The 16,381-nt window shown below is 35.7% G+C and overlaps 1 protein-coding gene and 1 non-coding gene across 2 annotated transcripts in view; one reads left to right on the top strand and one right to left on the bottom strand.

Moving 5' to 3' along the window:
* The window catches only part of LOC144373801 (transport and Golgi organization protein 1 homolog), a 95,954-nt gene that overhangs the window by 23,910 nt on the left and 55,663 nt on the right, over positions 1-16,381 (bottom strand). The window contains exons 9-11 of the mRNA XM_078036788.1: positions 14,473-15,187; positions 13,551-13,754; positions 11,236-11,381 (exon numbers count right to left, since the gene is read on the bottom strand). Of these exons, the coding sequence (XP_077892914.1) occupies positions 11,236-11,381; positions 13,551-13,754; positions 14,473-15,187 (1,065 nt within the window). The remainder of the gene's footprint in view (positions 1-11,235; positions 11,382-13,550; positions 13,755-14,472; positions 15,188-16,381) is intronic.
* On the top strand, positions 8,105-8,211 carry LOC144373826 (U6 spliceosomal RNA). Its single transcript, XR_013433373.1, has one exon. It is a non-coding gene; the product is annotated as a U6 spliceosomal RNA (small nuclear RNA).

The following is a 16,381-nucleotide window of genomic DNA, read 5'->3' as shown; positions in this document are numbered from 1 at the left end:
TGTTAATATATAGAAAATATAATTGCTTTTAGATGTAAATTTTATCTGTCAACCTTACAATAGCTTTTTTCTAGATCATACCAGATTGTATCTATATATATTCATGTTATCTGAAAAGAAAGAGAATTTTATTTCTTCCTTTCCAATCTGAGTGCATTTTATTTCTTTTTCTTGCCTTAGTATACTAGCTATTTCCTTACTGCACCCCAGTACAATGCTGAATAGATGTAATGAGAGTAGACATCTCTGTTTGGTTTCTGATCTTGGGGAAAAGTATTCAATTATCAACCATTAAGTATGAGGTTAGCTGCATTTTTTCAGAGGATGTTTTAAGCTCCCTTCTATTCCTAGTTTGTTGTTTGTTTTTCTACATCAATAATCAATGCTGAGGGGCTGGGGTTGATACTCAGTGGTAGAGCACTTGCCTAGCATGTGTGAGGCAATGGGTTCAAATCTCAGCACCGCATATAAATAAGTGAATAAAATAAAAGTTAATCAACATCTAAAAAATTTTTTTAAATAATAATCAGGGCTGATTTTTTTACATGTTGATGCGATTTATTGTCACCTACTTGTACATGCACACAAAATAACAATATAATTTGGCCAATATTACTCCCCAACATTTCCCCCCTCTGCTATATTTTTTAAATGCTTGTTTTGTATCTCTCGAGCTAAACACAAAGATTGTGCTTTTAGGTACATCAATGTGGTAAATTTCATTGATTTTCAAATGTTAAATAAATTTTGGATTCTTGACATAAATCCCCATCATCCGTCTAGTTTTTGTCTATGATGTATTTTCCTTTTACATATTGTTGTATTTGACTTAAATTTTTGTTTAGAATTTCTGTACAGATTCATTGGAGATCCCATGAGAGGTATATGGTTTTCTTTTCTTATTATATCTTTGTCTTGGTTTGGTGTAGTGATAACACTGGATTCATAGGAGAAATATTTCCTTGCTTTAATATTCTACAAGGGTTTAGTATTACTACTACTATTAGGAATTAGTATCATTTCTTCCTTACAGGTTTAATTGGATCACCAATAAAGCTATCTTGGTCTTATATTTTTTTCTTTGTAGAAAGGTTTTTACCTATACCTTCAATTTCTTTAATAGTCAACAAGGTTTATGAAATTGTCTGTTTTTCTTGAGTGAACTTTTGCAATTTCTGGCTTAAATAGAATTTCTTCATTTCATCTAAATTGTCAAGTTAATTAACATAAACTGTTCATAATATCCCCATTATCAGTCTAGTATCTGTGAAATCTGTAGTGATATCCCTTCTCTGATTGCGAATATTGGTAACCCGTGTCTCCTCTTTTATTTCCCTCACTAGATGTTGATCAATTTTATTCATCTTAAAGAACTAGCTTTGGGTTTCATTGATTTTCTCTTATTTTCCCTTTTTTAAAATTTTACTGACTTATGGTCTTTATTATATCTTTTTTTCTTGCTTACTTGGAGATTAACTTATTTTTCCTTTTCTAGTTTCTCATAGTAGGAACTAAGTCAATGACTGGAGACTTATTTTTTAATAAAGCTATCTTGGGCCTGGTAGTGCTATAAATTTTCCAATAACACTTTAGTGACATTGCACAAATGGATATGTTGTTTTCAGTTTTATTCAACTCAAAATATGAATTTCTTCTCTGATTTATTTGACTCAAAAATTATTTAGCAGTGGGGGCTAAGGTTGTAGCTCAGTGGTAAAGTGCTTGCCTCACATGTGTGAGGCACTGGGTTCGATCCCCAACACCACATAAAAAATAAATGTACTGTGTTGTCCATTTATACCAAATATATATATATATGATAGATAGATACAGATATACATATAGATATAGATAGATAGCAGATAGCAGCCTGGCACTTAAGTTTTCAAATATTTGAGAATTTTCCAGATTTTTCCATTATTGATTTCTCATTTTATTGTGTTCAGAGAATAAGCTTTGCTTGACTTTGAATACTTTTATATTTACTGATAATTTTTTTAAGATCCAGAATATAGTTTATCTTGGTAAATGTTCCATGTGCAGTAAGCTCCTTGGGGGTTTTCTATAAATGTCAATTAATTTCAAATGGATGGATTGATTATGTCATTCACACTTTCTACAACCTTATTTTTATTTTTCATTTTCTGCCAATTGCTGAGGAGAGGATATTGAAATCTCTAAATGTAATCTATAGGATTCATCATTTTCCTCATAATTCTATCAATTTTGATACTTCATGTATTTTGAAGTTCTAATATTAAAAGTACAAGCATTTAGGTTTATTATATAATCTTGACTGATTCGTTTATCATTAGGAAATAACTTTCTTTAGTCCTGATGATATATTTTGCCCCACAACCTCTTTTGGTTTAATGTAGCTACTCCAGATTTCCTTTGACTAGTGTTTAACATGAGATACCTTGTTCAATCATTTTAATTTTGACTTCTTTGTGTCTTTCTATTTACAGTGTTATTCCCTTAGACATCTATTTGGGTCTTGCTTCTTTAGGCAATATGACAATCTCTGTTTTTAACTGATGTATTTAGATACTTTCCACTTAATAGGATTACTGCCGTGCATAGGTGTAAGCTTAATATAATCTTCTATTTGTTCCTTCTGTTCTTTGTTCTTTTTCTTTTCTTTCTGTCTTCTTTTGCAGAAATACCACTATCGGTATTTTTAGTGATTCCTCTATTGGCTTATTAAGCTATAACTCTGTTTTCTAATCTTAGTGCTTCAGGGTTTAGAATATACATCTTTAATTTGTCACAATCTACCTTCAGATGATACTATATTACTTCACATATTCAATAAGAACGTTACAATAGTTACTACCCTTCTGAGATTTATACTGTTGTCATGTATTTTACTTTACATGTTTTCTAAGTCCCATACTACACTGATATTTGTCTTTAAACAGTCAATGACTTTTTAAAATGTTCAAATAAGAAAAATTATTTTAAATATTTATGCACACAGTCACCATTTTCAGTGTTCTTTACTCCTTTATTCCATTATTTCCATCTGCTGTCTTGGTGCAAGTGTAGGTGAATTCTTTCAGCTTGTATGTCAGTACAAGTCTTCATTTTAGAAAGATATTTCACTGGGCATGATATTATCGGCCAACATTATTACTCTTCAAATATATTAAAGGTATCACTCCACTATATTCTCTTATGCCTAATTTCTGACAAGAAATCTGATGTCATCCTTAGTTCTTCTCTACATAAATGTCTTCTCTAACTGCTAAGATTGCTCTTTATCACTGGTTTTGAGCAATTTATGATATAATATACCTTGATATAGCTTTATTCATGCTTTTTGTACTGTAGTCCCATTTAATATCTTGGATCTGCAGATGTACAGTTTTCACAAATTTTTGGCCATCATTTCTTAAAATATTTTTCTGAATACCTCTCATAGCTCAACTTGAAACTGTCCCACAGCTCACTGATGCTCTGGTTCACTTTTCTTTAACAGAAGAAATTTTCCCTGTTTCATTTGGGGTACTTCTCCTGCTATGTCCTCAAGTTCACTAACAATTTCATCACAATGCTTATTCTGGCATTAATCCCATCCACTGTGTTTATCATATATTTTCAACTCTAGAAGTCTGATTTTCTTAAAATATATCTTCTATATCTCTTTTTACCTTTTTAACACACGAAATATAGTAGTAATGACTTTTTAAAAAATGCCATTACCTCATTCTAACATCTCCGATAGTTCTCAGTTGGCTTTGATTGGATGATTCTTCTCCTCATCATTGTGGATTGTATTTTTCTTGCTTCTTTGCATGCCTGGTAAGCTTTGATTCGATGCCATACATTACGAATTACTATTCTTAATATTTCGTATACAATTAAATTACTGGAAACAATTTGATTCTCTTGGGTCTGAATATTTGTTAGGTATGACATAAATTGTAATAGTCCGAGGTAACACCCTTCTGATTATTCTACCCAACTTCCTTAGATAGTTTTTTCCAGGTGCTATTCTGGTCCCTGTGTTAAGACCTGTTCCTTCTAATCACTTAAGATGGTTTCTCTGACTTGCTAAGCAGTTTCATCACACTTATGTGCAGATCAATACCCTGCTGAACACTCAGAGAGCCTTTCACAGATTTCCAGAATTGTCTCTCAATGTAGCAACCTTCTTTTGGTACTCCACCCTGTGAATTCTAGTCACTTCGGTTTTCCTGGAATCTCAGCACCATCTCTCAATTCATGGTATCCTCTGGTTCTGCCTGACTTCCCCTTCTTTGTCATGGCTTGGGAATCTCTTAACATAGTAAAAGCTGGGGCAACTAAAGAGCTCATAGCATTTGTTCTTTATGTTTCCAGAATCATTCTTTGTTGCTTGATCTTCAATGTTACTGGATCTTAAAATTTTATATGTTTGTGGGTTTTTTTCATATTTATTTTAGTTGTTTCAGTTGGGAAGGTGAAGCCAGTACCTATATAAAGCTATCATAGCTAGATGTAAAAATCATTTGCTTTTCTTTTTCTTTTTATGGTGCTGGGGATTGAACACATGGCCTCATGTGTGGTAGGCAAGTGTTCTACCACTGAGCTGCATATCCCTTTTCTCATTTGCTTATTTTTTTAATAGCAGAATGCATAATGAAATAAATTTTAAAAGTTAATTATAAAAGAGAGTAATATCAGGGTAGACAGAACTGGGACAAAAGCTAGAGTTCTTTCAAAATCAGGCAGGAGAATCACAAGTTCAAAGCTAGCCTCAGCAACTTAGCAAGTCCCTACGCAACTTAGTGAGAACTATCTCTAAATAAAAAATAAAGAGCCTAGGTATGTGGCTCAGTGGATAGGAGCCCTGGGTTCAATCACCAGTACCAGAAAACAGAAACAACTTATTTTCACAAATTAACTTTGGCTCTTCTAAATATTTAAATAATTGTAAAATAAATAAAAAAATCTTTAAAAATTAACACCTAAATATTGAAAGCAAAAATGAAACAACCTGTGATATCATGTTGGTGACAAACCACAGAAATGAATTATTTCAAACATACCTTAGTGGGATATAGCTTAAAGACAAGAGAATTTCATCTCATTTCAGGAATACATTCCTGAAAGTATTTTAAACAACATAAATATAGTCGTGTGTTGCTTAATAATGGGAATAAATTCTGAGAAACACATCTTAGGCAATTTCAGTGTGTAAACATCATTGAGTATACTTATACAAACCTAGAAAATATAGCCATTTCCACACGTAGGTATTCATATATGATATATCATCGCTTTGGGGATAAAAACCTATAAGATATTATTATACTGAATTCTGTAGACAATTGTAACATTGTAAATGTTTATATATCTAAACATATCAAAACACAAAAAAGATTAAAAATACTAGGTGTCAAGAATTTTTTAGCTCCATTATTATGCACTAATGACCAAAATGTCATTAAGTGGCACAAGACTGTAAACAATTATATTTATGTCATTGAAAACTGGAACTCCAACATCAGAGAAAGAAAACACAAATCTAAGATAGATAAAGTGAAGTAAAATCTCTCTAACATCCTGAATTTTCATGGGAATTATCTAAATGACATGATCAAAAATCCCCACATATTTCTGAGCTTTGTTCACTAAAAAGGCTTACAAATGACAGTCAATTTGAGCAATAAGCAATCCTAGTACTTGGAATGTAGCCTCTAAATATCATTTCCTATTGAAAGAAACCAAAGTTCTTTTAGAGAAATAGTTCCTTCAAGGTCTGGACAGGGAATGTTTAAGATGAACTTGGAACATCTCATAGTTCAAAAGCAAGGGAAACAGGTAACAATGACCACTAGGTGGTGGCAAAGGGTCCCAGGAGCCAAGATAAAGAGGCTTCTACAAGGCAAAAGGGAGAGAAATTGAGCATCAGATAAGAACAATTACTATTCCTAACTGGATTAAACACACCAAATATTTTTAAATGCATGACATCATATTGACTCTTAAATAAAAGTTAAAAAGATTTCAAAAGCCCCTTTGGGTATCATTTGATAATGCTAGAATAATACCTTACTATTCTGAAAAGTGTTTAAATGAAGAAAAGGAATCAAATGTTTATCTCCTGCCTTAACTATACAAACTGAATATCTGTGTAAAGAATAATCAATCATAGCCAGGCGCTGTGGCACACACTTGCAATCCCAGTAGCTTGGGAGGCTGAGGAGGAAGATAGCAAGTTCAAAGTCAGCCTCAGCAAAAGTGAATTGCTAAAGCAACTCAGTGAGACCCTGTGTATAAATAAAATACAAAATAGGGCTGAGGATATGGCTCACTAGCCAAGTGCCCCTGAGTTTAATCCCCAGTACCAAAAAAAAAGAAAGAATAATCAATCATAAATTTTTATTTGTATAGGCATCCCAACCTTTAAATGAAGAAAGAAAAATCCCAGCAATTCAGACCATTGCTATTTTGCAATCTGTAATATATTAGCAAATCTCACCAAGGTCACTGTTGACTAGTAGTCAACATCAAAGGAGAGGACATGCAGATGTCAATGCAATATTTCCTATTAAATTTTCATAAGAATCAGAATTGAACCTAAACCTGACTACCAATTTCCAAGAAATATAAAGCAACAGAGAAAGGCTGAGGTTGTTAGCTCAGCACTTGCCTAGAATGCATGGAGCCCGAGGTTCAATCCCCAGCACCACCAAAAAAAAAAAAAGGCAATAGAGAAAACAGGTTAAATTGTTGTACCAGGGGGATGTCATTTATTCACCCAAACTACAATATATCCTAGAAGTCCCACAAACATATTTTTTTCAATTATTGCAAAAAGTTACAACAAAAGGAGAAATCAATAGAGAGTAACTTATATGAGACTTTTCTCCCACTGAACGCAACCAGAAAGTAGGAATATATATATTGGTACCAGGGATTGAACTCAGGAGCACTTGATCACTGAGCCACATCCCCAGTCTCAGCCCCATTTTGTATTTTATTTAGAGACAGGGTCTCACTGAGTTACTTAGCACCTCACTTTTGGCTTTGAACTTGTGATCCTCCTGTTTCAGCCTCCCGAGCCACTAGGATTAAGGCATGTGCCATCATGCCCAGTCAAAAAAGATTTTTAAAGAGCTATTTTTCAGATAGAAAGCCACAAGGAACATGCAACTGTCACCCCTAAGAGCAGGAGAACAAATAGGTGAGCATTCTACCTGGAGGCACCCTCTAGACCTCAGTTTGAAAATGGGAACACAAATGGGGCACAACAGTCTCACTGAGGAGAGAGAGACCAGAGTTCCAGGAGATTAAGCAGCCAAAAATATGTAGAGAAAACTACCAGAAACATGGGAGCCACAAAGAAAAAGAGTTCCAGAAATCTGCATGGAGGTGGTCTTCAGTTTGGGGCTACATTCTAAGCAGTACCTGTGAGGGCCAAGAACAACTATAAGCTAACCAATCCCACAGTTGGCACTGAGCTGGGAGAAGTCTGGATTCCAGCTAGCCAGAGAGAGTTGACGTACAAAAACAGTATGGTCAACAAGCTCATGAAGAAGTATTTGATCCTGGCATCATGGCACATATCTGTAATCCCAGCAATCAATCCCAGGTTGAGGCAGGAAGATCCCAAGTGTGAGGCTGGCAACTTATCAAGGGCCTAAGGAAGTTAGTGAGACCCTATCTCAAAAGAAAAAAAAAAAGTTCACTCAATATCATTAATTATCAGGAAATAAACTCACAAAGACATACCCACTAGAATGGCCCAAGTGCTAGTGAAGATGAAGTCAAGTGGAAGTCTCCTAAATTGCTGGTGGAAGTATAAAATGATTGTGGTCATTTTTTAGCATGGCTTGACAGTATCACATAAGACAAAAACATACATTAAACGTAGGAGGCAATTGCACTCCTAGATATGAGTCCACTTATAGTGGCATATATATGAAACAGTACTGTAGGAAAAATGAATCTATAGTTTAAAAAAAAAGTTATCAATGGTTGCCTGGAACAGGTGGTGAAGGCACTCACTGGGAAGGATCCCAAGGAAACCCCTTTTCTAGTGAAAAAAAAACTGTTCTATATCTTGATTATGGTAGTTTTTACCTGGGTATCTACATTTGTTAAAAGTCAGAGTGTGCTTGCTTTGGCAGCACATATACTAAAATTGGAACAATACAGAAAAAATTAGCATAGTCCCCGAGCAAGGATGACACCCACATTTGTGAAGCATTCCATAGTTTTGTGGAACCAACCCTTCAGCAGATGAATGGATAAAGAAACTGTGGTACATATATGAAATGGAATATTACTTATAGCATTAAAAGAGAAAAAAATTATGGCATCTGCGGGTGAATGGGAATATCAGGTTAAGGGAAGTAAGCCAATCCCCAAAACCAAAAGCTGTATGTTCTCTCTGAAAGTGGATGCTGACCCATAATGGGGGTGAGGTGGGTGGTAAGGGGCATAGAAAGAATGGAGGAACTTTGGGCAAAGGGGAGGTAGGACAGGTGAGGGGGCAGAGGGATAGGAAAGATGGTGGAATGAGATGAACCTCATTACCCGAGGTACATATAGGACTACACGTGTTGTGTACAACTAGGAAAAGTTTTGTTCCATTTATATACAATGAATTGAAATGCATTCTGCTATCATGTATAACCAATTAGAACAAATTTAAAAAACTCACTGATATTGGCTATCAAGGAATTACTGTTAAGTTGTGTGATGGCCCGTGGGTTCATTATACTATTCTCTATGCTTTTCTTTAAAGCTTTTCTAATTAAATTTATTTTTTAACTAGTACATAGAAACAAACATTATAATTATTGAATTAGGTAACATGACATTTTGATGCATGTATACACTATGTAAAGTTTAAATCAGTTAAATATATCTACCTCCTCAAACATCATTTCTTTATGGTAAAACTTTCACAATCGTTTCTTCTAGTATTCTAAAATATACAGTATGTTATGGTTACCTATAGTCCCCTACTATTCTCTCTGCTCTTATTTGAAAGTTTCCATGATAAAAATACTAAAAATAATTTTTAAATTAAGATATAACTTCAAATATTTAAAGGATTTCTATGTAGAAAAGTATTCAATTTTATAGAGGAAATCATGTGGAGGAAAATTTGGAGTCAATACAAGGATGAACTAGACAACAGAAGAACATATAGCCTTGTAAGAGAGTGACTCATGCTAGGAAATACTGGTGTACAGGCCTCATAACTATTCGTCAGGGCCACAGTAAAGAAAATAACAGCAATGAGTGAGAAACTAGACTAACAGCCTTCCAAGGTTTCTTCTAACACTAAGATTCTGCTAAGATTCCATTGATCAATGAATCTGATTGGTGCACATCTCCCAAACACATCAGAGCCTATTATTCTCCAGTCCTATCAGATATCATACTACTTGTTTAAGATTTTACATTGACTTGTTCATAATTTTTGCATATATTTGTTAAGTCCTTTTCTTAAGGCTTTCAAAAATCACAATCATGCCTTACACCTGTTAGACTCTTTTAGTCCTCGCACAATGTCCTGTACATACTGGGCCATCAAAATGCCTCTTTGAAATCTCCTCTCAAATCAGTCTCCTAACGTTGTGCCTCTTCTTTGCCACTCACGTCTATGTCTTACCTATCACCGTACAATCACTGACCATACCTGCACCACATTCATGTCCCCTGACCTAGACCTAGAGGAGGGCTCTGTGCATACCTAAAAATATGAATAAAGAAATCCTTCCCATATCGTGAGGCTGTTAACTTTCCAAGTGATGCTGATTCATTCTGATAATCAAATTATGACTGTGGAAGACTGCTTTAATCACTGGAAATATAATTATTCTAACTGCCTGGCTCGTATATACCCCTTACCCAGGTGGCTGCCACCATCATGAACAAACATGGAGCCAACTGAAAAATGGTTTCTCCCCACCACATCTTTTCCACCCTGGTGGTCTTTCCTCCCCAGGTATTCATTGTCTTTATACCACCTTCTGACTGTCTACATGAGAATTAGGGCATGTGTAGGGGTAAAACCCTTCAAAATGCCAGACACCTCACCAGACATTTTACCTTGTCAAATCATTTAATTCTTATGATTGGAGTAAGCATTATCTACATTTTTCAGATGAGGAAAACTTTTTTCAAAAGTTTAGTTATTTGCCCAAACTTCTAAATGATAACCTTGGGATTTGAAACCAGATCTACCTGGCTTCAAAATCTATACATTTTACAAGGAAAACAACAACATCATCTTTCTTACACAAGCCTTGAAATAATACAACCTACAGGAAACAACTTCAGTTGAGGAGGATTACTGTCACAATGGCCCTAGGACCATCTTATCCTCCAACCTCTAAAAGCTTTCTCATTCCTATAATTAAACTCTATACGTCCAATATCAACAAATACCAATAGGGGGGAGGTAAGTCCTAAAATGCTTAGATAAGCTTCTAGACAGATTAAATGTCTTATTTGGATCATGATTTTCTTTAGAAAGATCAGCCTTAAGTGACTCTTTCTAAGAAACAGATCTAACCTAATTCCTTTCATTCTTAAAACTTTCTAAGGATCCCCACTATTAATGGTCTAATGCTACTTTGGCTCATGACTTCCTTTAAGATTTGCTGGCCTCTCCAACAGGCCCATCCCCCTCCAACTTCACACTTTACAACACCAACTATTCACATTCTCCTGCCCTCCCCAAATATCCTTTCTTCATGTTTCCATTTCTCTGAACACATTTCTTCTGACTGCCAGCTTCCCCCACCACCCCAGCCTGTCTAATCAACAACAAACCACATGTCAGACTCCTGTTTGCCCTTTGCCTGTGCTTCAAACACATCTCAACCACTTTCTGACCTTACTTATCACCCTTCCAACCATAATAAATGCATTTATGGACAATAATGTTCTACCATCGAATAAATACCTCTCTTTCTGCCATTATCTTACTGTGTTTCAAGTGAATGCTGTTATCTCCCTGCCAGAATGAAGGGTTCTGAGGGGAAGAACCAAGTTTTTACAGGTGTGTAAATGTCTAGCCTTGGTAGACAGCAAATCTTCCTCATGTGCTAAACCAAGTAACCATTAAAGCCACACCCCTATGGCTTTTGTTTCAGGAGCTATGTACTCAAAGGGTCAAGAGTCATTTTCATAAAGACATTTTAAGTTTTTCACTTCATGACCAGAAGCCACTTAAAAACTAATAAATAATCAACATTCTAATTGAAGAAACTATGTCAAACTTACCATCTTAGACAAATAAAGCAAGAATGAATATAACAAGAAAAGTATGTTGTCCAAAAGGGTGGCATCTGCTGGCTCTTCGACCTTTATCTCTAGTTGGTTTTCTGTATCAGCAGCATCAACAGGAGTACCTTCTGTTATAAGTAGCTCTAAAATTGAAAGGGGAAATTGCTATTTTATTTTATGCTATAGAATAAGAATTGTCTCTCTTCAGTTTCAATATTCATCGAGTGTTTCACTAAATATATGAGTCACAGTGCCTGGAATATGTGGCTCTCTTAAAGACAATTAACACAACAGAGAAGAAAACTTCAAAATCCTAATTAGAGCTGTCAAACCCTTCAATTATAAAATGAACAATCTCCAGTCTACTCTTCACTACTTCCATGGCCATACAACTGCTACCAAAACAATATTTACTCAAGGAAAATTTTTAAAACCAGAGATATATAGACAGGGTCACATTCAAAAAACATGGATTTAGTGCTGGTGAAACTTTGTGTTTAAAATTTTAGGAAAGCTGAAAGAGAGGGAGTCTTGGTTTGCAGATTTGCAGGTGGAATGGGCCAAGGCTTAACATAGTATCTGGCACCTGGCAGAGATACTCAACAATTATTTATTGAATGGACAGATGACAGCTATTTAAAAAGAACACAGTAGTACCAAGAGAGACTAAAGGGAATTGGGTACAGACCTGCATTGAGGCTCTGTGAATGAGGTAGAATTCCAGTTAGACCTGAGAGCTTGTAGGGGTGGAATTTCAGTATGAGTTACATGAGCCTGGGGTATGTTTGATTAAACAGCAGGAGTCCAGCATGCAGTTATTAAGAAGTTGGACCAGTTGCCTCTAAGGTCTTTCTCAACCCTGAGATTCTATTCACTACTATTTTTTAAGCTTTTGCCTAATTTTTTTTTAGTTTTTGATGGACCTTTATTTTATTTATTTGTATGCAGTGCTGAGAATCAAACTAAGTGCCTCATATGTTAGACAAGCACTCTACCACTGAGCTACAACCCCAGGCCCTCCATTCACTATTGGTCTATGAATTTGACTGCTGCTGAAGTCTGCCCCATTGGCTCAGCATCTCAGCACCTGAGACACATTAAATGACATTTGGGAAGATTTTACCTATTAAAGGTCATTGACATCATTTTGTGGTGGAACTTAAAAGGCCAGGGAAATAATTCATTCTTAATTTTGTAAGTCAAGTTTTCCCTATTCTTGAAAGTTTTGGAGCATGAAAATAACAAAGCGTAATGGTGCGTGATTCATTTTCATAACCTTATAGAGTTAAAGACAGTTCAGAAGTCAGTAGTGTTCATATATAGATGCAATGTCTTCTGGAAAATGGGAGAACTCATATGTTATTCCTTCTCAAATTAACTGAATCCCCCCTTGCTATGAGTTCTCCTACACTCTGTGTGTGCAGATGGTGGGGGGGAGGTTCAGATCAGTGCTGCCAAGCCCTGCACTGGTGCAGGATAATGCTTATAGCTATGCTTACAGACCAGAACCTTTAAAAACACAAAATACAGTAATTATGGCTTCATAGCACCATACTGGATGGATTAAAATAAACAATTAGTCATCATCTAATTTACTGATAAAATGAGAGTGAGCAACACAAAAGTAGAATGCTGTTGATGCCATTATTGGGGATTTTTTTGAAAAATTGTTTCTCATCTCCCACTGGATACTGTGCACTATGATGAAGTATTCGTAAGTGTCAATCTAAAATCGATTGCAGTTCTGTACTGTTTGCTGTAAGTATATAGTATAAAGATCTGGACCATTGACTGCATTTGAAAAAGTTTAATTACCATGTCCAGGAAGCAAGTAAAAACAGGACTTGAGCTATATTATATTCCATTTAGAAGAAAAGGGAAGAAAAACACAGAATTTATGAGACTATGAACAGTGATTATTCAAGCTAACTTGTACTAGGCCAGACTTTCCTGGAAGGCCTGCTAAACACAGATTGTGGGTCCCACCCCTAGAGTTTCTGGTGCTGTTGGTCTGGTTGAAAACTACAGTTTTAGAGCATAAGGCCTTTGAAGAAAAATATTTTAGTTGTAAATGGTTTACACAAGCTAGTCATACCTAAACATTTGCTTTTAGGTGAGTTACAGTCTCTGGCCTATTTTTGATTTCTAGTCATCTTTATTCTTGCTTTTCTCTCACTTAAGATATTTTTTTTTGAACTCACATGTACCTATATCACTCTCTGCTCTATTTCGTACCTTTGGCAACAAATATCCTTGAAAGCCTTCATTATGGTAATGCCTCTACTTTGTAGAGAAAAATTGGCAAGCTTTACCTGGGTCTACTTTCTCAGTATTTGGGATCTGAGACACTTCTGAAACACCCATGTCCTCAGTCACAGGTTGATTCAAGAGGCTGGGCTCTTCAGGATGGTTCATATTAAAATGATGACGCAGGAGGTTTGGCTCTTCATGAAGATTTCTATTAGGACGATTTGTGTTCTCTTTAGGAAAATCATCTTCATGGGGTGGCTGCATCTCTACAAGGGAGAAGAATGCATTGAGCCAGATGGATGACACTATCTACCCCCACTTAAGCCCAATGATCAGCACTCCCCCTCAGCACACAGTTCCAGATACCTCAACACTGCCCTCCATGTCCTGGCATGAGCCCATGAGAACAACTGGGCAAGGATACGGGAGGGTTAATTATTTTCATCCCATTTAAAGGATGACTGAACTATACAGTCAAATTTATAAAGAAGCCTTTAATCCAAAGTATTTAATCCAAAGTATTTCATAAACAAATACATTTATGATAGAGGCTTCAATAACTTACCTTCCCTTGGCAAACCAACATACACTCACATGAATAAATGTGCAGAAGAGAATTCTGGTCCAGAACAAAAGTGTAAAATGTCTATTCTGCTCAGAAATAACAGGAACTCTTTCATCTACAAGTGTGCTGGTCTCAATGAGCCAGTATAGAGAAGGGAATTCCATAAGTCTAGCTTGCTTAATGTGCCTTTCAAATATGTTCAAAGTAACCTAGGAGCCAAATGGTGAACCTATCTCCTTCCTGAGCTCAGGACATAGACCAATAGGATCCAGAGCAAAGATTATCTCTTTACAGGTTCATATTCTACCCTGAACATTCACTTGCACTTTGCATTCTTATCCAAAATATATCTGCTTTGATTAAATGTACAACTGTTTTCTTCCCCCCAAAACTTTCCTCCTTTCCCATTTCCATATCACCTCGTTCCTTGTCCATCATGTCTACCCTTTTGGCTGTGGTTTCAGTTTTCTTTAAAATCTTCCAAATTATACTCATTTCTTGTTTGTTTTCTTTGGTTTCTAGATAAGGATTGATTTCTTTTTTCAAAAGTTTATAAGCATCAGTCTTCTCCTGTTCGTTTGAGACCTGAGAAATGTCTACCCTTTTGGCTGTGGTTTCAGTTTTCTTTAAAATCTTCCAAATTATACTCATTTCTTGTTTGTTTTCTTTGGTTTCTAGATAAGGATTGATTTCTTTTTTCAAAAGTTTATAAGCATCAGTCTTCTCCTGATCGTTTGAGACCTGAGAAATGTTGCTGGTTTTGTTTTTTTCACTTTCTGGCACTTTCAATTTATCTGGTAGTATTTCTTCAAAAAGTTCAAGTGAAGTTTGTTCACCCTGAGCATTATCTGTTTGACTATCTGCATGAGGATGGTTCTTCTGAGCCAAAAATTGTTCCTCAACATCCACAGTGTTTTCTGAGAATGCACTTTCAATTTGTTGTAAGTTTGCTACTAATGGTTTAGGTTCAGGTTCAACATCCTGGGAGACTTCAGGAAATTGTCCCACTTTTTCTATAGCTTTCTCAGAATCTTCATTTGCAGAATCATACAATTCCAAAAATCCTAGAAGTTCTTCTACGTTATAATTATCAAAATCATCTCCTCCAACATCAAAACAAACAAAATCTTTCTCCTGTAAGGAAAAGAAAACCATTAATGTGTCAATAACAAAGTATCACAAAAGCAAACTCATCCACGCTCCCAAATTCAGGATTGGTTCTAAAGAATCTTTGAGGTCAACCACATTACCCTCCTCCAACCCCCACTGCCTAACTCCATCTATGGCTGAGTAAATCTGTCTTTTTCTAGACTACAGTGTTAGAAAGTCTATTCTTTCTTTCTTTCTTTTTTTAACATGGGTCATATTCTTTAAAAAGCATAATGAGTAAAAATGGTGACAATTTGGTCTCCAACTGCCTGACTCTTGGGTCTCTCTCAATTTGCTCTGAACATAAGTAGGGAAAGGCAAGGTATCACTTATAGGATCCTCCAGCTCTTAATATCTACACCTATGTTTCAGAAATTTAACTCTTAATCATTTGCTCAGGAGAAGCTGGAAGATCCTGCAGCATTGAGAAAAATGAATCAGTTTTAAAGTATCTTACTGAGATACAAGTACATTGGATGGAATAAAGAATGATATTAAGGAGGCTCCTCACATTATTATTACCACAAGAACAAACTGAAAACAAGATTCAACAAGGTATACACCTTTCTCTTCATCAGGGTTTCACAGTCACTAAGATCTCTCTCAGAATTATGTGTATATTATCTAGTCTTCCTTCTTGCTACTAGTAAGCAAATTGATATAAAAGGAGCCATAGTATGAATGGACATGTTTTTAAAAAATTTCCATTCCTAATTAAATCTTCATAATATTCTGCGGGGGTTCTGGGGGTGGGGGAGGCAGTTCAATGTAGTAGGGATGAGTGATTTCCTCTCCTCATCACATGCATTTCTAAGCCATGAGGGATGCATGTAATGGGAAATACAATGAGAAGGCAGAGTTCAAAACAAATGAGTTCTCTGTAATCAGTGAACTGCTGTCACAGCTTAAATCCCAAGAACTCTCTTTACCAACAATGAAGTCCAACAAGCAACAGAAGTGATTTTATGGCCCCTGAGATTATAAAGAAATTTTAGAAACAGCAACAACAAACAGGATGACTTTATCCATTCAGTCCATCTAATCTAAGAACTGTCCTAGCCTAGCAGTTTGCATATTCTACAGCCACTACAAAGAGCTGCCCAAAGATGTTTCAGTGTTGGTGGGCATCAATTACTATACAATTTAAAACTCTAGAAAATAATCAGCTGAAGTGAGAAT

This window comes from Ictidomys tridecemlineatus, unplaced genomic scaffold (genome assembly GCF_052094955.1).
Source record: "Ictidomys tridecemlineatus isolate mIctTri1 unplaced genomic scaffold, mIctTri1.hap1 Scaffold_50, whole genome shotgun sequence".
Classification (NCBI taxonomy): Eukaryota; Metazoa; Chordata; class Mammalia; order Rodentia; family Sciuridae; genus Ictidomys; species Ictidomys tridecemlineatus.
This window is presented reverse-complemented; position numbering and strand designations above follow the sequence as displayed.